The following is a 23,889-nucleotide window of genomic DNA, read 5'->3' as shown; positions in this document are numbered from 1 at the left end:
CAACCAAGTGCAGACAGGACTGTCCGTTGTCCAGACGTGCTGGGCTCTTTAGATTGTTAGAGAAACGAGTCCCGGGGAACATCCCTGGAAATGGCCCCAAGAATCCAAAACCAACAAAAGTAGACATTTTCTAAGTAGGAAGTGGATGCTTGTTCACACGGTCTAGTGAACTGAGAGTCTGGGAAGAGCAGTTCCCTCACTGGCTGGTTGCTGTCCTCATTCATATGCTTCACGATGATTCTCGATTTTGTCTCATGTCACCTGCACCAGAACACACCCCCAAGTCGTACTTCGGTGGTGATCCCAGTGACCGGGGAAAGTGAAGGTGCTGCGGTCCAGGTAAGGCTTAATGAGGTGTTGTGGGGCGGGGCGTGGGGGGAGCTGGACACACAGAGCCGGGCTGCTGTACATTGCTGTTTCCAGCGGCTTCCATGAGCTCCCTCCTGCAACACTCTCCTGTCCGTCACCTGGCACTCAGGGACCTCCGCAGGGGTCCCTGCCTCGGGGGCTACAGAAGTGAGGGCCGGGCCAGAGCCAGGTCACGGTCCCTTTTGCTTTTATTCCTGGCTTTGACTTTCCGTTTTTAGTCACTGAGCCTCACAGTCATTCTGAGACAGCAGTACCATTTAATTGTCCCAACTGCAAAACGAAGCAACAAAGGATTGGAAAGCAGAGGGTTTGGGTTGCAATCAGTGTAGGAACTTTGAAGGGCAGCCGCCACCTTTGACTCTGCTGGGAACAGGAAGTTGGACCAGCAGATGCTCTCGGGTCTCTTTCAGCTCCAGGTTTATGACGTGGGGACATGGAGGGTCAGAGTGGGACACAGCCATGCCCAAGATCGAAGGAGCTTTTTTTTGCTCATCCCCTGGAACATAAAGGCAGTACTCAGACGCGCCGGAGGGAGCAGGTTCCTGTCAGCATATTATGACCGCATGACCGCGCCCCTTTTCCAGGGAACTAGACTTTCCTAGTCCCCGGGGAGGTGTCTGTTACTAGGAGCTCGCTGCTCTGGGTTTTTTTAGAGGAAGTATTTGCATATGAATTAGGATGTGACCAACCCTTTTAGATAAGGAAACCAGCGTGGTAGCAACACTGTACAAAGTTTAGGTTCACAATTCAGGAGTCGGAAGGTGTTCGGTCTTGGGTCCCTAGTTTAGATTTTAGGGCTTTGTTATGAAAGTGTGCCCAAGGGAAAAATACCTCATTACCATGCTGGGGTGGAGGCCCCGTGCAAACCAGAAGAGAAGGAGTTTTGGTGGGAACAGGCATGGGGCTGAGGTTTTGCTCTGAAGCATGATGGAAACTTCCTGAGCCTCTTGTGTTTCCCTCAGCTGACTCCGTACTTCCACACTTGTGGCAATGACTGCATCAGACGCAAAGGAACAGTTGTGCTCTGCCCGTCAGCAGGCACGTCCTTCCCCTGGGATAGCCGTAAGTGCCCAGACTTTTCTGCAGGGTTGCCAGAGAGGTTCAGGGCCCAAGGGGCCCCACCAGTGGCGCACCATTCCCTGTGTCCCAGGGCGTGCACCTGCCCCACGGGAGGGCAAGGGAATCCTGCCCGCGCACGCAGGGCTGGAGTGCGGGGCCAGAGGTCGAAGCTGCCCCAGACTGAGAATGAAGTCTTGGTGTATGAATTCACCGCAGGATCCTTTATGAAACAGGGTACACACAGGAAGGGGGGGATAAACAGGGCAAAATGGATGTGTGGAGTGCTACAGGGACGGGCCGGAAAGTCAGCGGCCTTAGAGGACCGAGTGCGGAGGAGAAGGGACCTTTCATGGCACTGTGGTTATCTGACCAGACTCAGTGGCCCTGGCCTGCCTGTGACAGTAGCGTGGTGTGGTCACACAGCCAACATTTGGATGACAAATGAGGACTATGAGCCCCAAAGGACACGCCTCACTGATGCTTGACAGCAGTAGTTTGGCAAAATGTCTCTCTGCATTCAGAGGTGTCCGTTCTCTCGCTACAGAGAGGCAAATTATAAAAATGTTCCCAGAACTAGCTTTTTTTGACACTGGGTGGAGTCAAAAGTTAGAAAGTGGTATTCTGAGAAACTCAGCCGCACGAACTGACAACCCAGGTGCCTGACAATCCTGTCTTCGGTGTGGGCACAGTGCCTGGGAGTTCCTGAGCTTACCTGCCCCACAAGCCTGTGGAGGTGGCACTACCCCCCAGGTTTGTCCTACAAAACAGCCTTTAAAAACAGCTTCCACACGTACTATGTATTAAGTAAGTAATCGTGTCCACAACATCAATTCATCAAAGAACAAAAAAACCGAATGCGAACTCCAGTTACCATGGTGAAAATGCCTGCATGTATGTGGAGTAAAAAGCCAAAATGATTTTGGGGGAACTTTCTTAAATCTGCTGGGTCCCCTATCCCTTTTGAGAATCTGATGCATGGCCTGCACACTCTGTGGGAAAACGCACCAATCTGCAGACCCCCTAGGTATAATACCAGCTCTTGGTTTTATAGGAATCTAAACTTCTACAAAGTAGAGAGTGAAAATCTTAAGCTTCCGAAAAAGGAGATCAATTTGGTTTTGTTTTGCTGAAGGTAAATAAACTTTGTTTTCTCCAGGCAGAGGCATGCTGGGTGGCTGGCTGCTTCTCCTCTCCGCTCTGCTGGTGGCCACATGGGTGCTGGCCGCTGGGATCTGTCTCCGGTGGAGGCGCGGTAAGCGGTACAATTCCATTCTTTAAAGAAATCCAAAGGAGCAAATAAGACTTGGAATTTTTTTTTTAAAAGGCAATCACATTTTGGTGTTAGGACAAGAGTCAGGTCGCCCTGATGTAATGCCGAGGAGCTCTCCAAAAAGACTGGTAACGATGCCAGGGCCACACCTCCGAAGGCAAAGCAGCGATGGGGACCTCCCAATCTGGTGACGACCACTGGTTTCATTTTTACCACTGAGGCATCTACAAGGACTGCAATGGGCAAAAGATAGCTAATAGTGAATTGCATTTTGCCTCTAATGGGTACTCCAAAGCTAGTTCCTAGTTTTTAAAAATAATTCTTCCGTGGCCTAAGAACAACACTCGCTTGAATTCATATACTCTAGGGAGCTTGCCAACTCTAAAATATCAAGGATTTGAATACAGGAATCAGAGTATTTATACCGATACACTGAAAACCTCTGCTTTTCCTCTCCCCCACATGGAGACAAAATATAAATGCACCCTTTGGGTCATTTGTGATGTTGTTGATAGAACAAGATCCGTATCCTAACCTAAGTAAGAAAACCATGTGGAACCTTGACCTTGGGAATACCACTATTTAGGGGATATGGTTTGGCCTGTTAATAGTTACAATACTTTCATAAGTAGTTTCTGTTCTAGAGCACACACAGCATTCCAGTTCGGTTCCAGCTGAAATGGGGTACCAGCTAATCTTATGCAACTACAAAAAACACCTTTACCACCTGCAGATAGAAGTTGGTCCAATCACTGAGCTGACCTGACTCAAAACATGATGTGAAGGACAGGTCAGTGGCCCTGTTTGTATAGGTCACTAAGGGTAGGACAATTACAACCACCCACCTAAAACAAAGTACCTCAAACCTAAACCTCCTCAATGAATTTACTTGAAAAGATAAGGCTGAAGAAGACCTATTTAGTATAGAAACTTGGAAAACACATCTTTTAAAGCATCTCTAAGGTTCAGACATCAGTGTGTTTCCGGTGATATGTTTAAAAGGAACACTGGGGACATTTTCCTTTGGTAGGAACAATGTCCCTGGTGCTCCACCAGCCTTCCCTAGCAAGGGATCATTTATTATTGGTGGTTCAGACCAGAGTGAAAGCCTGCTATTTGCTGTTCACAAATCTGCTGACAACGAATGCTTTCTCTCCCCACAGAAAGGACCAGGAAGGCTCCCTTCCCTACTACCACGCTCCTGCCCCCCATTAAGGTTCTTGTGGTCTACCCATGTGAAATATGTTTCCATCACACGGTTTGTCACTTCACTGAGTTTCTTCAGAACCACTGCAGAAGTGAGGTTATCCTTGAAGAGTGGCAGAAAAAGAAAATAGCGGAGATGGGTCCGGTGCAATGGCTCACCACTCAGAAGAAAGCAGTGGATAAAGTCATCTTCCTCCTTTCCAATGACGTCAGCCCCAGGTGCGATGGCACCTGTGGCAGGAGTGATGGCAGCCCTCATGAGAATTCTCAAGACCTGTTCCCCCTGGCCTTTAACCTCTTCTGTAGTGATCTGAGAAGCCAGACTCCCCTTCACAAATACATGGTGGTCTATTTTAGAGAGGCTGATACCAAAGACGAATACAGCGCGCTCAGCATCTGCCCCAGGTACCACCTCATGAAGGACGCGCCCGCTTTCTGTACAGAACTACTCCGTGTCAAGCAGGAGGTGTCAGCAGGAAAGAGGCTGACGGCCTGTTCCCTGTAGCTCGCCCGTGAGAAGTGAGGGGCCTTGAAGCCTTCCTACTCCTCCATTTACAGGTGGAAAGTATCTCAGATGATTCTGAAGTTTCCTGTGTGGGCTATGTGCAGGGAGACGTCACAGACACCTGCTGTATTTAGCAACAGGAGTAGGAAGGATTCCTAAATGAATACGTACGTCTTAGCTTAATCAAAACGTTTATGCCCGAAAAACTGTTACAAATACTACTGACTACTGTAACATTAACTGAAGGACAGAAACTAAATTTACAAAGCTAAATCAACTTCACTCCTAAAAGTCAAGGAGAACTGTAAGGCAGAACTATAAGCATTCTGACAACACGATGATAAACACCCTCCAGCTGACCGTCCAGTCCCGAATAGCCCATGCACTGCACAGTACCTAGAACCACTTATTTCTCGGACACTCTAAACTTGGTGAATACCGAAGTAAAGCCTTTGCTCATTCACTCAGTAAGTTCATGGGTAAAAAAACCTTCTATTAGATCCAAAAGCCATTTTTAAAACAGAATAGGGAGTAACAAGCCGAAATCCTCTCTGCTGACCAGATGACGCAGGATACGTGCAGCCACTTGTATTATTGGGGCTTGCAGAGGACCTGCTCCCTCTGAACTAGATTCAGGTCTTAGCCAAATCTTGTACGGGTGACTTTTAACGTAGACACCGACACCCATTACCTGCAGACCTGATGTCTACTTTTGCCCAAAGTTACCTATTAAAGGTTACTATCAAGAAATCAGAGTTTCTTGTTTACTATGCGACTTCTCATGTTCAAAACACAAATAATTCCTGCTTTGTTCAAAGTCAGCCCTCTTGAAGTAATCTTTTTATAAATGAGTTATAGTAATAGTTTACTTAAATAAAAAATTACCAGAACTAGATATGTATAGTATTTTATGTCTTCCAACTTTTTCCTCTAAAAGTATCTTTTTTGGGGCACCTCAGTGGCTCAGTGGGTTAAAGCCTCTGCCTTCAGCTCCGGTCATGATCCCAGGGTCCTAGGATCAAGCCCCCTATCATGCTCTCTGCTCAGCAGGGAGCCTGCTTCCCCTCCTCGTTCTCTGCCTGCCTCTCTGCCTACTTGTGATCTCTGTGAAATAAATAAAAATCTTAAAAAAAAAAAAAAAAGTATCTTTTTCTACGAATGCTTGTCTCTCTCAAACAGTACAATACTGAATCTGCCCTAGAATGTGGATCAGCTTCCTTGGATATCTGTCAGTATGTATTTGTAAAGGGTTAAAACTATCCTTAAAGAACCAGGTCTTATGGATAAAATAAAAACCAAAATAAGGAAGCACAGAGTGAAAACTCACCATGTCCAACTTCAGAAGTAGACACTTAGTAATGGCTGAGGCAGTATGTTTAATGTGGTTAAGATCGTTTACTTGCATGACCAGTTTTCACATTTATAAGCGCTGGTAACAGAAAGACAAGGCTTATGTCAAAACTTGGACCAGAAACCAACTTCTTCTGAATCAACACCTACCAGTTATAAGAACAATAGGTTATACTATGTTTTAAAAAAAAAAAAAAAAAACCAAACCCCACAAAAATACATTTTGCTTTTGGAACTAGGGAGCCATGAATAAATTGTGTACAAACAGCCCAGAAACAAAATCAATATTGTATAAATTTATTTAGTTAAAAAGCTAAAAAAATAAAGAGCATACAATCTTCAGATTGAAGGCACATATCTTCCATAGTACCCACAAGGTAAAATCCTTTTGTTATTGGGATGGACTCTTCTTCATTCCTCGCCTACTGATCACGTACATGGGAAACTCATCGTTATGCTAATGCCTCAGGACCAGCATTTCTCCAAGCCCTGAGACTTCTAGCCATCCTGTTCTTTCTATATTCCACTCTTACCTCCATCTCTTTTCCAGCCCTACTTTTGTCAACCTCCCTGCCCCTCTGCCACTCCCATTCCACTCCCGTTATCTCCAGTATCTCCAGTTTGGGATGTGCAGATGGTGGACGCCGATGCCCAGCAGGGAGTGGCAGGCATCAGGCATCCCCCCTGTGCTCCCAGCTCTCTGAGCCCATGGGCTGTGCTCACTGACAGCTTCTGTCTACAGACAATGGTGTCTCTTCCGCTGACCAGGGGCTCTGAAAGCTTCATCAGGGCCGGGACCACAGGGGCTAACAGCTGTCTGTACTTAGATTTTGCTTCAGATTGTTTGCAGATGAAGGTCAAATGAGCTTACTGAGCACAAAGAGTTCCAGAACTTTTCTCTTGGTTCTTCAGGAAAAGGAAAATTAGGGGCTTAATGACTAAGTTGGTAAGCAGCAGCCACCTTATTTATTAGGTAAGGTACAGACGGCAGTCACCTTATTTACCTGCACAAGTGAACAATTACACCTGAATTGTTTCTATTTGGCTTTAGGAAGGAAATGGGTTTTCCTTTTCAGTTTTTGTTCTGTTTTGGTCAGATACGGACTGTCTTCTTTCCCCAAGCCCGCCCTGAAGCATGTCGAGTAACAAAGTCAGCCAGCTCAGCCTTAAGTCTTTGCCTCTGGAAATCCAGAGCTCAACTGGTCACCGTCTTTTTTATAATCTAACAAAAAAAGAAAAAAAGGACCTTTTCTCTCCCCATTTAGAATTCTAAGAGCACACATGAGTCAAAACAATGAGTGCCTGCTGTTAACACACGAGGAAAATGGCACGGCCAGACAGCGAGTCACACACCCACCCTTTTTGGCTGTGTAAGACTGTCTGATGACACTGAGGTCAACCTAAACCAAGGCGTGCCAAAACATTTCGCATCATCAGGGAGCTCCTGTGACCCTGAGAAAGGGGCAGGAGAATTTACCACTGAAAACTAAGTTCATATTTATTGGTAAATGTCCTGGCTACAAAAGAAGATTAAAATTTCACACCAATATCCTATTGTCAACGTAAGTTAAAATTCATTTATTTTCCATGAAACATAAGCATCTAAGTCAATAAATTAAAATATATATATTCTTTAAGAGTCTTTTATACCAGGAGGCCTGCTTTTGGTCTTCTGTGACTTCCTACCCATTTTTACCAGACGAAAGCAGCTCGCTCTCGTAACATGCGGACACCAAAGCGCTGCCACTCTCTCTGGTAGATCCACAGTTCCTGTGTGGTGTCCAAACAAGCCAGCACAGCCCCTCCTTTCCACGCGATCAGCCGGGGATCCATGTCCTAGGGAAGTGAAGAAGATATTTCAGCAAAAGTAGATAAGACGTATACTTAATCATTTCCTTGAATTTGGGGGCTAAAAAAACCCCTGCTGAGTCAATTCCTCAAAAGCCGGATTTTTCAACCTGCATTAAAGACTCATCTATAGAGGACCAATGAACTACAGACAACTTTCTGTTCCAACTGATAAGAGAACTTCAGTGTTTATTACTGAAGATGCTACTATTCACTGTTATTCCACAAACAGGCACCCATATGCAGGAACATACATAAGGAAATCATTATTCTTAAGTTAGAATGGAATAAATATATCCCAATACCCCTTCCTCAGGATTAAAATTAAATAAGAACATCCCCAGGAACTGTTCGTGGGATATAATGAAATACAGACAACAGTCTCTTTCTAAATTCCAGGGTCTGTGTTTCTTTCCGAGATAGTTCAAGCCAGAAGGATCTGTAAATATGCCAGGACCAGCAACAAATCCTTGATATGAAAGCAAAAACTGGAGTTGTTCTGGCTGACAGGAGACCAGCCAGTCTTCTTGCCCCTACCCACTCCTTTTCCAAAGGCATGGCTTTTGGAAGTCAGTCATGCGAGTCTGAAGAGCACAGGAGGAACACCCAGGACTCCAGACCCCTAGCCCAAAGCTCCTTGCACCAAATCTGTGACCTACTGAAATTTTTTCACTTGCCCAAACCTTTAATTAAGAGCTGCCCAGAAGCAAGCTCATGGCTCCCAAGATTTTATCTGTCCACATACAACATTATAATTAGAAAGAATCAGTCCTGGTTTCTTGTACATATAATTCAACTGCACCATGAACAACAGACCTTGGGCCTTGTGATCACATCCACATTCTCAATAATTCGCCTGAATGAAGGTGGCATTTTGTTGAGAATTCTGTGTTGCAGAAATTCTTGAGCTTTATGAAACATCAAACCACCTCCCACCACGAGGATGGAACTGTACATCTTCTTTTTGGTATCATCAGATGCTGAAAAGACAATGATATTCCTTCAACTCTTTTTCAACATATCCACCACCACCCTGGGCCAAGTCACCACCATCTTTTGCTTGTTTAAGAGCCTCCTCAAAGATCTCTCTCCAACCCATCCTCAGAAATGCAGACAGAAGAATCTGGCAAAACACCAACGTGAACAAGTTGCTACCATACCACACACCCTGCTACTTGCAGGATTAGGACCAAAATCTCCACAGGGACCTACAACGTCCAATGTGGCACGTATACATGGCTTCTCTAGCTCCATCCTGGCCCCAGCCCCCCAGCCACACTGCCTCCACACAGGCCTCTTCCTCTGCCTGGAATGCCACCCTGTCTGTGACAGGCTAACCCCCATTCACCTCATAGATCTCTCAAGTGGCTCTTCCCCAAGGAAGGCTTCCCTGGCAAGCCTCCCATCTTCCACACTTCTTTCTCCTAATAAAAATCCCTTACTAAATCCTATCAGAAGCTCTGAAAGCCAGTATCCTTTAGTTCGACTCTGCAGTCCCTGCTACAGTTGTAATTTCCAATTTGTGCGGCAATTTAACTTCTTCGGTCTCCTCTAGTAGGCTATATGCCCACCAAGGCCAGGAACCAATTCCTAATACCAGACAATGCGAGCACAAAGCAGGAGCCCCACAGGTTTTCAATGCACATGCAATGCTGCACAACCACACTCCAGCTTGGCCTCCTTCACCCAACCAGCTTCCAAACCATGCTTACAACAGCAGTCGATGCTGTGAAGAATGGCTTTATCCAGGCCCAGGGCTTTCCCTTCAAAGAGCGAGATGGCAGTCTTCCTGGACATCAGTGCTGTGAGAGCCTCCTCAGACTCATTGCCAGCCATCAGACAGTCTCCCTGGGAGGATCCCAAATCCACTTCCTGGGCATGGAGTCTTTCTGGAAGATCGGAAGACTGGCCACGAAGATCCCCCTCAAATCCAATGGGTTTGGATGCAGACTTTCGGTCAGCAGTAGCTTTGGCAGACTTTAAATCAAGCAAAAGGACAATCAAGTGGATGGTAGGATTGTAACAGAACAGTGTGGATGTTTCCCAGCTAGACACCACCCCTTCCTGGAGCACTATTTACACCACGGTAAAACAAAGGTGCATCACTGTGGTGCAAGGGAATGCATGTCAGTTCATAGCCAACCACCCAGACCCACTCCCCGCTCGCCTGGTACTGAAACGTGGTGTGCAAAAGAGGAGGATGTGCTGACAATTCCAAAGTAGTCAATAACAGTCAGGGAAAGTTTCATGACCTTACTATCACCCGTTGGATTTTAAAATTGATACGTCAGCGTACATGGGCATTTCCCCCTTGAACAGAATTTTAAAGTGGAGTATTTCAGTAGGATTCTTGCGCCTGTAGCTACTGTGGAACCCTCATTTTCAGACCTTATCTAACCACCTCATGCTCAGGGACAAGGACTAGAAAAGGTTTAGAGCTCTCCTCTCTCCATCATGAGCTGCTGTTTCATTGGCAGGGAAGAGCTTTTTGTGCCCCTGTATCAGACATCCTATTACTGGGACCATTAGTTCTGGACAAAAGTATTCAGCTTTGTGTCTAGACCATATACTGTTTAAGTTATAATTTTTAAAATAGGTGAGATTTTACTGAGAACATGCCCTACTGAATAAAAAAGAAATAATGTATACACCAAAAAGTATCTTCATTAAACTAACTTTTAAATGTATGAACTGGTATTCTGAAAATTGAATTAACGTCTGCTGAAGGAAGAAATCTGTCATCTGGATTTTAAATTTGGACTTCATTTCATATACAGTTCTAAAAACAGTATCAGCTTTAGCATGCAGTCATATTGCAGTGACTGCCAATGATCCATTAATGACAGGCAAACTGCTGCAGTGGCAAGACTGTCCCCTCTCACGCTGGAGTCACTGCAGACCTGTTCCTGCTTGCTCTGCGTGGCTAGCAGGTAATGCTCATCATGAGGATCCTCAGGGTCTCCCTGGGATCTGTGCTGCAAAGTTGTCATTTTCTGTCCTACAATTCCAAAAGTTGCAGGGTAAAACAAAGCCATTGGAGCCTGTGCAAGGAAGGAAAAAAAAATGATCAACCAAGGACACTGCCTTCTGAAAAAACTGATCCATTAAATTCTGTTCTTCCCAAAACAAAACTGGCAGATCAGATCCTAGAAGGCGGACTAAATAAGCATTTGCTTTTGGGAGTAGCATTATTTCCTCATTGCACAAGAGGCCAGAAAACTTACAGAAATCATCCAAGTGAGTGAGTGATATGACACCAGAGAGAAATGTCAAAGCAAATGTAATGCAAGTGCTGGGATGCCTGGATGGCTCAGATGTCTGCCTTCTGCTCAGGTCATAACTCAGGGGTCCCAGGATCAAACCCCACATGTGGCTCCCTGAGTAGGAAGTCTGCTTCTCCCTCTCCCTGCTCCTTCTCTCAATAAATAAAAAATTTTAAAAAATGTAATGCAAGTGCACAATAAGCTACTTTATAATTTCTTAGAACACTACTCCTCTCTCTAAATAATAACTAATCATATAGTGGCTAATTAAAAAGACGATCCTCGGAACTATTCTAATCTGTATTCTACTGTTGGCTTAAAAGCTGGTTTAGTAAACAGTCTAAGCCAGTCGGCACTCTGACTCTGACCTCATGAGGTTTCAGACAAGTACACTTTCTCTCAGTCTCACTGAACCTGGCTGGCTTTCTTTCTGTCCATGAAAATATACAGCCATATATTACCTGGAGTTTTTCATCTCCTAATCGAAACTGGTAAAGTAGGGCAGGGGAATCTGGATGGCGAATCTGAAACTCATGATCCTGAAGTCCAGAGATGTCCTGATTCCGGGAAAAGATGCTGTCAGTGAAAAGTGCATGTAAACTCCTCAAATGACAGTTAAGCCTCTCCACCATCTGAATTACCTACATCAAGGCTGCCCTGCAATTTTCTGCCACCCCCCGCCCCCCCGCAATAAAACAAGAGTCCAAAAGGATCCTGCTTCCCTTTCAACGTTTCTGAAATTTCTACCATCTTCAACAAGGACCCAAATCAGTAAGTCAATTCCCTCAGTAACTGGGAAATGATACCCAGTCTTGGGTTTCTCAAAATGTTGTTATTTAGAATTAGATTGCTTGAAAAGTATCAGGGAAAAGAAAAGACCTGAAATAGCATAAGAAGGTAGGAGTACACATATGGCAATGGTAACCTGACATCTTGTAAAGAGAGACAAACTTGCTAAATACTTTTTCTTTGAAAAGCCAACTGTATTTTCCAGAACCTGAGACAACCTAACAGCGCTGACCTTACCAAAACACTCTCACTCCTTAAGAACTTCAAGTCCCTCTCAACTTAAGTTAAAAGGTTATCATAATACTATTACATTTTTAATTGCCTTTGAAATATCTTAAAATTTTCCCAGAAACAAAAATAACCAGCACTTTTGATTTTGCTCTCACCTGATCTAAATGACAGAAAGTTTCTTTAAGGTGCTGCAGAAGAAGACAATCCATTTTGTTTGTTAGCTGGCATTCTCGGTAAGGGAATCCGGCTCGCTGCATCAGCCAGTAGAAACACCTCGACACGTCAGACCCCCCATAGGCCAGACAGAGTCTAGAGTTAGAAGAAAAGGCAGGTAGGTAATCTGTTGGTCAAGAAGGTACGAAGGGCATTTCAAAAACTCAATCCAGCACAGTGAAACATGACAAGTCTCAAAAGATGTTTACAGTAGGAATAAAAATGAAAGGACAGGGGGCGCCTGAGTGGCTCACTGGGTTGAGCCTCTGCCTTCGGCTCGGGTCATGATCTCAGGGTCCTGGGATGGAGCCCCACATCAGGTTCTCTGCTCAGCAGGGAGCCTGCTTCCGCCTCTCCCTCTACCTGCCTCTCTACCTACTTATGATCTGTCAAACAAATAAATAAAATCTTTAAAAAAAAAAAAAGAAAGGGCAGGATGGATGGATGGGAAGTAGAAATGGAACTCTAGCAAGCGACCAGTGGTGGGCATTTAGCAGCAGTCATGCTATTTGCAAAAAAGTTTCCAAGAAACAGAATACTCACAACTAAATGCAACTCATTTCTAAGACACTCTATTTACTGTAGGAGAGTTGTCTGCCTGTCCATACTCACCAGTATATCAAGTTGACAGGCAGTAACACCACAAGACAAACTCATAGGAGAAAACTTTAAAGAGTATACTACCCACTAACTGAATGCGTCTATGTTTTGGGAAACACCCTGTCATATTATTTTAGAGGTGGGAGACCCAGGCCCAGTGTTTTCTCCATATTCTGAGAACCAATAGCCTTAAGTAACACATAAGCAATGGACGAGCCAAATGAATGTATGCTGGATTTTAAAATGCATCATAATCTGGGGTGCGAGGCAACAGATCAACCTTTCTTATGGACTGCTTAGCTCCTCTTTTAAATGTTTCTATACCTTGCATCTCGAACTATCAACGTGAGGGATAGGAAGAACTCAGAATCCTGAAGAAGCCTTCCTGGGAGCACAAAATTACTGCAGAGATCTTGTGCACTGCCTGGGTGTGCTCACCTGTGCTGGGCTTGTCGCAGGAAGGAGAAGCAGCAAACTTGCTCCTGAGAGTTATTTTATTACCTCTTGTATCAGTGATGACATCACAAAGGGACTTGACCAGAAAGCTACTAATCACTCACCGAATAACTACAACAAAAGCAAATACTCACAATGCTAGAAAGAGAATTCAGAATTGAAAACCTCTTTTCCCCGACATGACCTGCCTAAATGAAGCTTTGCTATGAGCAAACTGGTATGTCTACAGCAGACCACAGCAAGACAAAGAGCTGCTTCCGTGGGAAAGCACACAATGCAAGCCAGGATTTTCAGGAGCTGCTGATGTGAACTCACAGTGGAGAGTTCTAACAGGAAGGATAAAATCAGTGGTTTATAGCCTTCCTAGAATTTGCATTTCCACAATATGGGTATACTATGCAAACTTTGAATATATAATTCCTTATAAAAATTTTCTTTTTAGCTTCTGATGCTTTATAGCAGAATAGGCTGCGAGGGGAGAAGGAGCAGAGAACGCAACTTTCCAAGGTTCTTACCGAGTATTCCGATGCGAGACCCCATCCTCCACACAGCACACACTTGTCTTCTGGTCTCCAACATCTACGATACATGTGCTGCTTAAGCCACTTCCGAAGGTGGCACAGACAGACTCCTGATGGACCACAATCCCTGAAACACAAAGGCAGAGGAACAATCAGCTAGGGAGCAGTAAAGAGCTGAGGACGAATCATCAGTTAAATTCTGGGAACTCCTGGGCAATTGTCTAAGCAAGGCTGAGACACTCAGAATAAGCATTTCAATACAGCACTGACTTAAATTAATGTCAGTAAAAAGAAAAACAAATCTCATTTCAAGCAGCTTTCTCTGGAATATCCAGACTTACCTGAAAAACCCATCTTCATTAGGATCATATTCACTAATTCTTTCACGTGCTGTTTATTATAGATATCAGGAATTAGCAAGATACATCTATAATACTTAAAAAGAAGAAGAACAACAAAAAAAGTTAATATTAAAATCCGGCCAAAATAAATGTCATTATACTTGTCTTCAGAGAGAATTCTCTCTAAAGGATGGCAGCAATGGTTAGAGGCCCAGAACAAAAGCTCAAACCTCTCTGCTATCTTATAGGTTTAACAAAAAAATAGAAAAATTTTAAATTGTGTGGGTTTTTTCCCCCTTTAAATTATTAAAAACTTGTGAAATGGTATCATAATCCCAGATTTCAAGATATACTACAAAGCTATAATAATCAAAACAGTATGGTAAAGGCACAAAAATACACAGATCAATGGAACACAACAGAGCCCAAAAACAGATCCACACTTAAGTGATAAATTGATCTCCAATAAAGGCAGCAAGAATATGCAATGGCATATTATTGAAGACAGTGTCTTCAATAAATGATGCTGGGAAAACTGGACAGCTACATGAAAAAGAATGAAATTGGACCACTTTCTCACACCATGACAAAAATAAACTCAAAATGGGTTAAACACATAAATGTGAGACCTGAATCCATAAACTCCTAGAAGAAAACATAGGCAAGTTCTTTGACAACAGCGCCAATTTTTCTAGAGATGTCTCCCGAGGCAAGGAAACGAAAGCAAAAATAAACTAGTAGGACTACACCAAAATAAAAAGTTTGCACAGAGAAGGAAACCATCAACAAAATAAAAAGGCAACCTACTTAGCTGGAGAAGGTATCTACAAATGATATTTGATAAGAGATTAATATATTGTCAAAATATATAAAGAACTTACGTAACTCAACCAGAAAAACAAATAATCCAATTATACAGGCAGAGGATCTGAATAGACATTTTCCCAAAGAACATAGGCAGATGGCCAACAGACATGGAGAGATGCTCAACATCACTCATTAACAGGGAAATGCAAGTCAAAACCACAATGAGCTATCACCTCGCACCTGTCAGAATGATTACTACCAAACAGACAAGAAATAGTAAGTGTTGGGAAGGATGTGGAGAAAAAGTGGGAAGGTAAATTGGTATAGCTACTATGGAAAACAGAATGGAGAGTCCCAAACAATTAAAAATAGATGGGGCGCCTGGGTGGCTCAGTGGGTTAAGCCGCTGCCTTCGGCTCAGGTCATGATCTCAGGGTCCTGGGATCGAGTCCCACATTGGGATCTCTGCTCAGCAGGGAGCCTGCTTCCTCCTCTCTCTCTCTCTCTGCCTGCCTCTCTGCCTCCTTGTGATCTCTGCCTCTCAAATAAATAAATAAATTAAAAAAAAAAATAGAAATAATACATGACCCAGTAATTCCACTACTGGCTATTACCCAAAGAAAATTAAAACAGTAATTTGAAAGAATACATATATAGCCATGTTCACTGCAGCAGTGTTTACAACAGCCCAGATATGGAAGAAATCTCAGTGTACGTCAATAGATTAATGGGTATAGAAGATGCGGTATGGGACGCCTGGGTGGCTCAATGGGTTAAAGCCTCTGCCTTCAGCTCAGGTCATGATCTCAGGGTCCTGGGATTGAGCCCCGCATCGGGCTCTCTGCTGAACAGGGAGCCTGCTTCCCCCTTCTCGCTGCCTGTCTCTGTCGAATAAATAAATAAAATCTTTAAAAAAAAAAAAGAAAAAAGATGTGGTACGTATATACAATGGAATATTACTCAACCATAAAAAGTAGTAAGATCTTGCCATTTGCAACAACTTGGGTGGACCTCATGCTAAGTGAAATTGGTCAGAGAAAAACAATTACCACACGAATTCACTTATATGCGGAATCTAAAAAAAAAAAACAACAAAAAAAAAAAAAACAAAAAAGCAGAAACAGACCCATAAATACAGAGAATAAACTGGGGGCTGTCAGAGTGGAGAAAGGGAGGGAGATGGGCAAAATGGGTGAAAGGGAGTGGGAGGTAACGGCCAGTTATGGAATGAATAAGCCATGGGGATGAAAGATACCTCAGCACAAGGAGTACAGTCAATAGTACTGTAATAGCACTGTGTGGTGACAGATGGTACCTACACTTGGGGTGACAACATTATGTACAAGGTTGTCCAATCACTGTGTTGGACACCTAAAACTGATAAAACCTTGTGTCTCATCTATATTTCAACCAAAAAAGAAAAAAAAAAACAAAACCCAAAAAACCTTATGAAATTAAAAATAAGACAACAAATGTGAACTGAAAAAGGTCTAAAGAGAAGATACAAACATGAGCAAGGCTTCTGGTTGCAGAGCAGTAGATAGGCCACAACAACAAAAAAAACCCCAAAATGAGAAAAAGAGAAATCAGCAGAGATGAAGTCAGTGAAGAAGGAAAGCTATCCTCAACACCTTAGGATGAGAATGCTTCAAGGACACTAGATTACAATCAACTCACTAATATGTACTTTTACTGATCAAGACTCTTAAAGTCAGTTCAGGTAACTGAATTTAGCTCACCTTTAAATCTTTCAGCGGGATTTCCAAGTATTTTTGGATTGCATGAGACCATATTACTTCAATATCTGCCAGAACAGCAGTAAGGGAGCCCCCAGGTCCTGGGTGAATATTTAACTGACCTCTTCTGATAGGCCAGTGAATATTGTAACAGTCCAATGGATTAACATACAAGGCCTAGAAAAGATGGGGAGATGAATACATTGTTAAAACTTCTCTTGGGCGCTTTCTGGATCCACATTAAAAAAATCTAGGGCCAGAGTTATGATTAACATTTGCTGACTATTCCAAATGTTGAGAGTGGAGTATCTAACATCACAGGAGCCAGTGTGAGTATCTGGGCCTGCAAGTGAGATTATGAACTCTAGGAAACAACTAGAACTGGACGGCACTGCAAATGTGCCTACCTCTTCTCCCACCAAAAACTCCGGATGATGAGATGTGTTTGTCCACTTATTTCCAGAACAGTGATCTAAAATTGCAGGTCGCATCTGCTTGTTGTAGGAGCGTGCCTGAAACAACAAATCATCTGAATTTATGTAAGAAAAAAGGGGGAGGGGAAGAGAAATGTAGTATGAATCCTCTTTTCTCCGCTTTCATAGACCAGATACAGTAGCAAAACTAAATCACAAATCCTAAATATTTGGCAAAATAATAACCATTCACAAAAAGATTCTTTTGGCCTTTCCCAAAATTGTGATTTTTTTTCCCCCTGTGGTTTTAATACCTAGGCTGTGATTCATAGCCAGTCCAAAATTAATACCGCACTCTGTGTAAAGCTGAATATACATTTATGTATCATGCCAACTCATGTCCATTTCTTTTTTTTTTTTTAAGATTTTATTTATTTATTTGACAGACAGAGATCACAAGTAGGCAGAGAGGCAGGCAGAGAGAGAGGAGGAAGCAGGCTCCCTGCTGATCAGAGAGCCCGATGCAGGGCTCGATCCCAGGACCCTGGGATAATGACCTGAGCCAAAGGCAGAGGCTTTAACCCATTGAGCCACCCAGGCACCCCCTCATGTCCATTTCTAATAGTATTTTTTATCATATTAAAATGGCACATGTAGTAAGAATATTGCTTCCCACCAAGATCCTGGAATTACACACTTAAGACAGTGTGTAAGACAGTACACTCTAAATTTTTATCAACTTGCCAAAGAAACACCATCTTTTAAATTATTCATCTTGCCCAAGCATTTGTGACACCGATTTGGTTATTATGCAGGTGGTTATGAATGGTTTTCTTCCTTTTTTAAAGAAATCTCATCTTTAGTTTGCATAATGAAATCATGAATAGCACTTATAGACAGAACAGCAGTGACAGAATGAATCTGAAGAAAGAGTGAAGACTGCACCTGTTCAGGGGACACGGGAATCCGTCTTGTACCATTTGACATCTTTTTAGACCATATTGCTTGATCCACCATTTTAAGGCCATTTTGTCTTTGTTCATTACTTTCTGGTTTCTGGGGAGATAAGTGAAAGATGAGTGGCACAAAGGATTTAGTGAAAAAAGAACGCAATGTGGCAAACTACTGACTTAATCCATCAAGAGGAAATGCCCGCTCATAAACAAGTAGCTGCATTTCCTTAATTTCTGCCATATGTATCAATCTTTAGGATTCAAAGTAATCTTTTTATTATTTATAAATAAAAAATCAGAAAGGAACCCTTACCATAAACCAACTATTTGCAAAAATCTATAACCTTAAGTGAAGTGTGAGTGAAAAAACTGTTCATGGCACTAAGCACTGGATAGCTACTTAGTATTTACAGAGTATTTTAGAGACTTTTCCAAACATTTCCATAATTCTCATATAATTTTGTAACAATGTTTTATTCACTCAGGTTATTTTGTTTATTCAGCAGGTATTCAAGTCCCTGTAAAGAATACATCTATAAATATCTCCATGGAAAAGTTACTGTTTTCTATCAACTTTTACTCCTGAGATTTATGTCCTATTGTAGAAGTGTAAGATCCAAAGATAGAAATGGATTTAGACTCTTACACCCTCAAGTTACACTTAAGCTTAGAAATGGACTTAGGTAGTCTTGCTAAAAAAATTGGAACCTTAAAGCTTACTAACAGAAGTACAGAAACTTCAAGTCCCTAAAACTATCTTTCATTTAAAACTTAAATGTGGATTACAATGCAATATGCATATTTTCACATCTACCATGAAAAATGTTTCTGATAATTACTATCTGCAAGGTAGGATAAAGTAAATGTTAACTGCAAGGATATATACAGTCTTGCCTTTATATTCTAATTTGATCTAAAACTGGAGAAGGTAATTATAACAATTCAGTTTGCTTATGGATTGAAAATACAAACTCAATATAAACTCTAAGTATCTGAAAGAGAAAAATATGTCTGTTAAGAGACCTTAATGCATCAGTAAGTGAGTGACAATTCTGTACCTTCCATTAAAAATCACCTTCATCAATACCCAATTCATACTGATGGGTTAAAATAATTTGATTTGCTTTTGTCATAATTATTTCTCTACAATCTAAAACCACTAGCTCACATGAAAAATGCTACTTGTAACCCTGAATGTTATTATTATGAAACACATTAAAGCTATGAAGATGTTAATTCAAGTATACACAGCATACTTGAAAGTCTAAGCTCTCCCAGGAAAATCACCTTGGGCTTTCTCTCCAGATCCTCCATTTCTTTTCTTTTTCTTTCTTTCTTTTTTAAGATTTTATTTATTTGAGAGAGAGAGAGAGAATGAGAGAATGAGAGAGAGAGAGAGAGAGCATGAGAAGGGGGAAAGTCAGAGGGAGAAGCAGACTTTCTGCTGAGCACGGAGCCTGATGTAGGACTCCTGATCCTGGGACTCCAGGATCACGACCTGAGCCAAAGGCAGTTGCTTAACCAACTGAGCCACCCAGGTGCTCCAGATCCTCCATTTCTGACTTACATTTAGTCCTTCCCTTAGGAGCCAGCTGTCCTTATATAGTGGCTGCCCTTGTTGTTTGTGCCTTCGTGCGATGACATGAGGAATGCTGGCAGGAAGTGTGTCTGTGGCTCGACCAATCCTTAAGGTTGTTGAACCTGGATGTATGACAACAATGAAGTTGCTCTGGATTTGCTGCGAATATAAAACACGGGAGTATGACCTTAGTAAATAACATACAGGTAACAGGCTAGACTAAGAAGTGAGTCTCCTGTAAAGACTATCAGACTCAGGTATTAAAATAATTCAGTAGCTCTCTGAGAGGCAACCAATTATTGCTCTCTGCAGAATGCAAACTCTTTTCCAGTATCTGTGCTCCCAGGATCTGACTCACAGTACACAGGTCAACATCTGTTCAAATGAACAAAACGATAAATATCCAATATAAGTTAACTTACAATTACTGAGCATTTCTGTGCCAGTACTGGGGGTACAATGGTGACCAAGACAAAATCCCAACCACCAGAGACCTTTTAGTCTACTAGGGGAAACAGACAAGGAGTAAGCATAGCGAATACTATGACTAGCAAAATACTAGTTACATCTGAATCACCTAAAGATGCTTGTAGATTAAAAAAAAAAAAAAATGCTAGACTCTAAGCATACACTACAAATTTTGATTCAGAATTTTCAGAGAGGGAGCCTAGATATCTGCAACTTTCAAAAGTTCCTGAGGTGATCATCATGATCCCTCAGGTTTAACAACCACTGATCAAACAGGTTAGGGAAGAAATTCACATAAGCACAGAATTATTATTTTGTAATGCTGGAAAGTAGGCTTTATACTTCAACTACTTCTGAGTGAAAGCATAAACCACATTTTGGTCGTTGTTTTGTTTTTGTTTTTGTTTTTTTATTTGACAGAAATCATAAGCAGGGAGAGAGGCAGGCAGGGAGAGAGGCAGGCAGAGAGACGGGGAGGCAGGCCCCCCGCCGAGCAGAGAGCCCGACTCGGGGCTCGATCCTAGGACTCCGGGACCACGACCCAAGCCAAAGGCAGAGGCTCCAACCCACTAAGCCACCCAGGTGCCCCAGTCGTTGCTTTTAAAACACTTTACCCCTTATTAGTTCTGTGCTATTCACCTAATCTGGCAAAAGTTTGAGGTTAAAATGCCAGAGTTCACTATTCTGTCCTCAAGGGACTGAAAACTTTGCTGCATTTCACAATCCACTCTTGGGAAGTGGTGAAGAAATGACAAAGTCGCATATGTCAGGACGTGGAGTGATTCCTGTGGGATTTACTTTTAGATGGTAATTGTTTCAGATATGTAATTTGCAAAGGGGGCAGAACATAATCTGAATCAGTTGGGGGACTCAGAGTTTCAGTGGAGAGCAGGGAAAGAATCCCCGACAATCCCTGTGACAACAGGATCCCTCTTGGAGAACCACCACTCCTGCACGACTTCTTAGCCTGCACTACTCTTCTTCCATGTCTCCATTTACAACATTTCCTAGCTTGCCCATAAGATAAAGTCCAGAACATGTTGAAATCAAGATCTGGTCTACTTCTCTAGCCTTACTTGAGAACCACCTCCTTTCTGGTCTCTTTAACCTTTTTTTTTTTTTTTTTTAAAGATTTTATTTATTTGACAGACAGAGATCACAAGTAGGCAGAGGCAGGCAGAGAGAGAGGAAGAAGCAGGCTCCCCACCAAGCAGAGAGCCCGATGCGGGGCTCCATCCCAGGACCCTGGGATCATGACCTGAGCTGAAGGCAGAGGCTTTAACCCACTGAGCCATCCAGGTGCCCCTCTTTAACCTTCTTCGTCTTTTTTTGTTTTTTTTTTTTTAAGATTTTATTTATAAATTTGGCAGACAGAGATCACAAGTAGGCAGAGAGGCAGGCAGAGAGAGAAGAGGAAGCAGGCTCCCCGCTGAGCAGAGAGCCCGATGCGGGACTCGATCCCAGGACCCTGAGATCATGACCCGAGCCGAAGGCAGCGGCTTAACCCACTGAGCCACCCAGGCGCCCCCCTCTTTAACCTTCTTAATCTAGACCTCTCTTGGTATTTTAACTCACCATCATGACTTCTAGGTCTGCACACAGGTTAACTCCCTTTGCCTGCCATGTCCTTTCTCCCTGGTACATCTTACTTCTCCCTTCAGTTCTGAAGTTAAATGCTATTAGACTAGGATTGTTTTCCCTGTGCAATATAATTTTCACGGCAACTGTCATGCTTGTAATTAGTTACTGTCTGCCCCCCCCAACAGACAAAAACCTTTATGTAAGAAGGGATCACTTGTGTCTTATTCACTACTCTGTGCCCAGCAGAAGGCACACAGGAACCTAGAAAGTGTCTGCTGAATGCACCTCTTCCATGGGGTTGGCATGATGTTAAACAGGACTTCCCGAGCTTTTCTGGAATATGGTCGACATCTGTCCGGTAGACTGGAGTAAAAAGATGAAGCTGCTTGCCGTCAGGGACACCTGTACCTCATTTACAGCACACAGGCTGCAGCACATTGACTAGAAAGCTCTGGGGTTAGGAATGGCAGTTTCCCAAAAGTGTGGACAAATGTTTTTTAATAATTCCATATTTATATCAACATATTAGGAAAAAAACCTAGCTGGTAAGTCCCATGAATCATTTCCCAGAATAGTACCGCTTAAATAAGACTGAGTAAAAAGGTACTAACTAACAAAAGGGTGTTTGTTTAACAACAAACTAACTAAACTAACAAACTAAAGGGTATTCTACAACGACTGAGGAAATGCAGCTACAGTGATTAAGGGCCCAGGCTATGGATTCACAGACTTGGCTTCCAATTCATACTGCAGCACTTCCTTCCTCTGGAGGAAGCTCCCACCTCACCGTTATTGTGAGGATTCAGCCAGATAATCAGTCTGGCTAGCTCTTCCAAAGTTCTCCACTGCCTTCCAGAAGAGACCCGACTCTGGCTTTGAGACTCCTGTGACAGGCTCTGCTAAGATCTCCAGCATGACCTTCTGCACCTTCTTCCTCACTTCCAGACATCCTGATCGCCAAAACTTCGTATGATCACCAAAACTTCACATTCTCTCCTGGCCCAGGTCACTTCCACGCTGTTCTCCTTCCCTGAGATTCCCCCTGACTCCTGATCATTCTTCAGGTCTTGGTCCTGAGGTCACTTCCTTTTCAACCATCCCAGGGCATCAGGGCTAAAGGGGGTACCTGCGGCGCGTGCCCAACACCTCCCTATGGCCTTCTGCACTAGCCCGTCCCACGCCATGCCCTGATACCTGCTGCCCCCTACCCAACTGTGAGCTCTACCCTCCTGCCTCCCACTCACAGACTAAGAATCCTAGAGGGTGAGAACCGGCAAGGCCCTTACAGGCCAGCCACTCTGCTGCCTCAACTCCATGGGTGGAGAAACTGAGGCCTGTACCACAGGAAGAACCACGGTTGGGGGTTTACGGGGACAGGGTGCTGTATATATCCTACTGCTGCCTGGCCGCTGGGGCTGGGGCGGGGGGTTATCCTTAACCCACCCACCAGTTAGGGAACTGCCTCAGAGACGTCAACATGAAGCTGAACATTTCAATGCCTTCTTACTTTTGCTGTGAATTTGCCCATTTTCCTACGGGAACGTTGATTTTTCTCACTGATCAGTAAGCACACACACGCGCACGCGCGCGCACACACCCGTGTGCTCCGTGCTTGCGCTGCAACTCCAAATACTTCTTTCTGGTGAGCAGGATTTGCTCTTGCTCTGGTTCTGACACTCAAACTCCTCACGTCTACTCAGACAGTCGCCTGCCTTGGATTTTCCTAGCGTTCTGCTTGAACGGGACTCCACGCCCCGAGGTCTCTCCTTCACAAAGGAGTACGCCTGCCCAGCCAACTGTCTCTGCCCGGTGCCAAACTACCTGCGGTCAAGGACACCCCACGGCAGCGTGGAAGGCGGGTGAAAGCCCGGTCCCGGTTCCGGTTCCGCGGCCGGCCGGGGACGGAACTACCCCCTGCACGAGCCACCAAGGTGTGTGTGTGGTGGGGGGGGGGGGCCCGGAAGCCTCGCGTCACCACCTCCCTCCCTTCCCCCGCCTGCCTCCCCTCCCCCGCCCGGCCGGAAGGCCCTCAGCGAGACCCGCCCCCGGCGCCGCGTCTCACCTCCTGCAGCGACTCCGGCACTAGCGCGGGCACGATGGGCCTTTTCACACCGCGCTGCTCCTTCTCCTTCTCCCCGCCCTTCTCCTTCCCGTTCTCCCCGTCTCCCTTCTCCGCCTGGGTCATTGCGGCCGCGGACGCCTACCGGCTTCCAACCTCAGGGACGCGCCGCGCCGCGCCGCCGGAGCTGGAAGGCCCCCGCGCACGCGCAACCTGCCAGCCGGCTTCCCGGCAAGCAAGATGGCCGCGGGGCAGCTACCCCGGAGACTTCC

At 44.0% G+C, this 23,889-nt stretch overlaps 2 protein-coding genes across 11 annotated transcripts in view; one reads left to right on the top strand and one right to left on the bottom strand.

The window, feature by feature from the left end:
• The window catches only part of IL17RB (interleukin 17 receptor B), a 14,442-nt gene extending 9,138 nt beyond the window's left edge, over positions 1–5,304 (top strand). For both annotated transcript variants that reach the window (XM_082743143.1, XM_082743144.1), the window contains 4 exons: positions 271–339; positions 1,332–1,431; positions 2,585–2,680; positions 3,862–5,304. In XM_082743143.1, coding sequence (XP_082599269.1) covers positions 271–339; positions 1,332–1,431; positions 2,585–2,680; positions 3,862–4,409 — 813 coding nt within the window. In that variant the 3' untranslated portion in view covers positions 4,410–5,304. The remainder of the gene's footprint in view (positions 1–270; positions 340–1,331; positions 1,432–2,584; positions 2,681–3,861) is intronic.
• On the bottom strand, positions 143–23,889 carry ACTR8 (actin related protein 8). 9 transcript variants are annotated; one of them, XR_014314730.1, is made up of 15 exons: positions 23,621–23,889; positions 19,498–19,668; positions 17,923–18,033; positions 16,972–17,076; positions 16,568–16,741; positions 14,022–14,115; positions 13,675–13,807; positions 12,046–12,199; positions 11,332–11,427; positions 10,508–10,648; positions 9,320–9,584; positions 8,424–8,587; positions 7,410–7,595; positions 5,737–5,838; positions 143–2,700 (listed from the first exon to the last, which is right to left on the bottom strand). XR_014314730.1 is itself a non-coding variant. In XM_082743014.1 (13 exons), the coding sequence occupies exons 1-13, from the start codon at positions 23,741–23,743 to the stop codon at positions 7,452–7,454; spliced, it is 1,875 nt and encodes a 624-aa protein (XP_082599140.1). In that variant the 5' UTR covers positions 23,744–23,889; the 3' UTR covers positions 6,041–7,451. The 9 variants fall into 9 exon arrangements, 4 of the variants coding, with proteins under 4 accessions (XP_082599140.1, XP_082599142.1, XP_082599143.1 ...); XR_014314731.1 differs by having other exon boundaries at positions 143–865; XR_014314734.1 differs by having other exon boundaries at positions 19,498–19,631; positions 23,621–23,879.

This window comes from Mustela nivalis (assembly GCF_964662115.1).
Source record: "Mustela nivalis genome assembly, chromosome: 1".
NCBI lineage: Eukaryota > Metazoa > Chordata > Mammalia > Carnivora > Mustelidae > Mustela > Mustela nivalis.
Note: the sequence above shows the minus strand (reverse complement) of the source record. Positions and strands in the feature narration are given on the sequence as shown.

Excerpts from the sequence above, each read along its gene's own strand:
- ACTR8 (XM_082743014.1), bottom strand. The coding sequence starts at position 23,743 with ATGACCCAGGCGGAGAAGGGAGACGGGGAGAACGGGAAGGAGAAGGGC. Across the intron at positions 13,808-14,021 it reads AATGAAGATGGGTTTTTCAG|GGATTGTGGTCCATCAGGAG; the intron begins GTAAGTCTGGAT and ends TTTGTGTTTCAG. Across the intron at positions 11,428-12,045 it reads CTTTCTGTCATTTAGATCAG|GACATCTCTGGACTTCAGGA; the intron begins GTGAGAGCAAAA and ends TCCCGGAATCAG.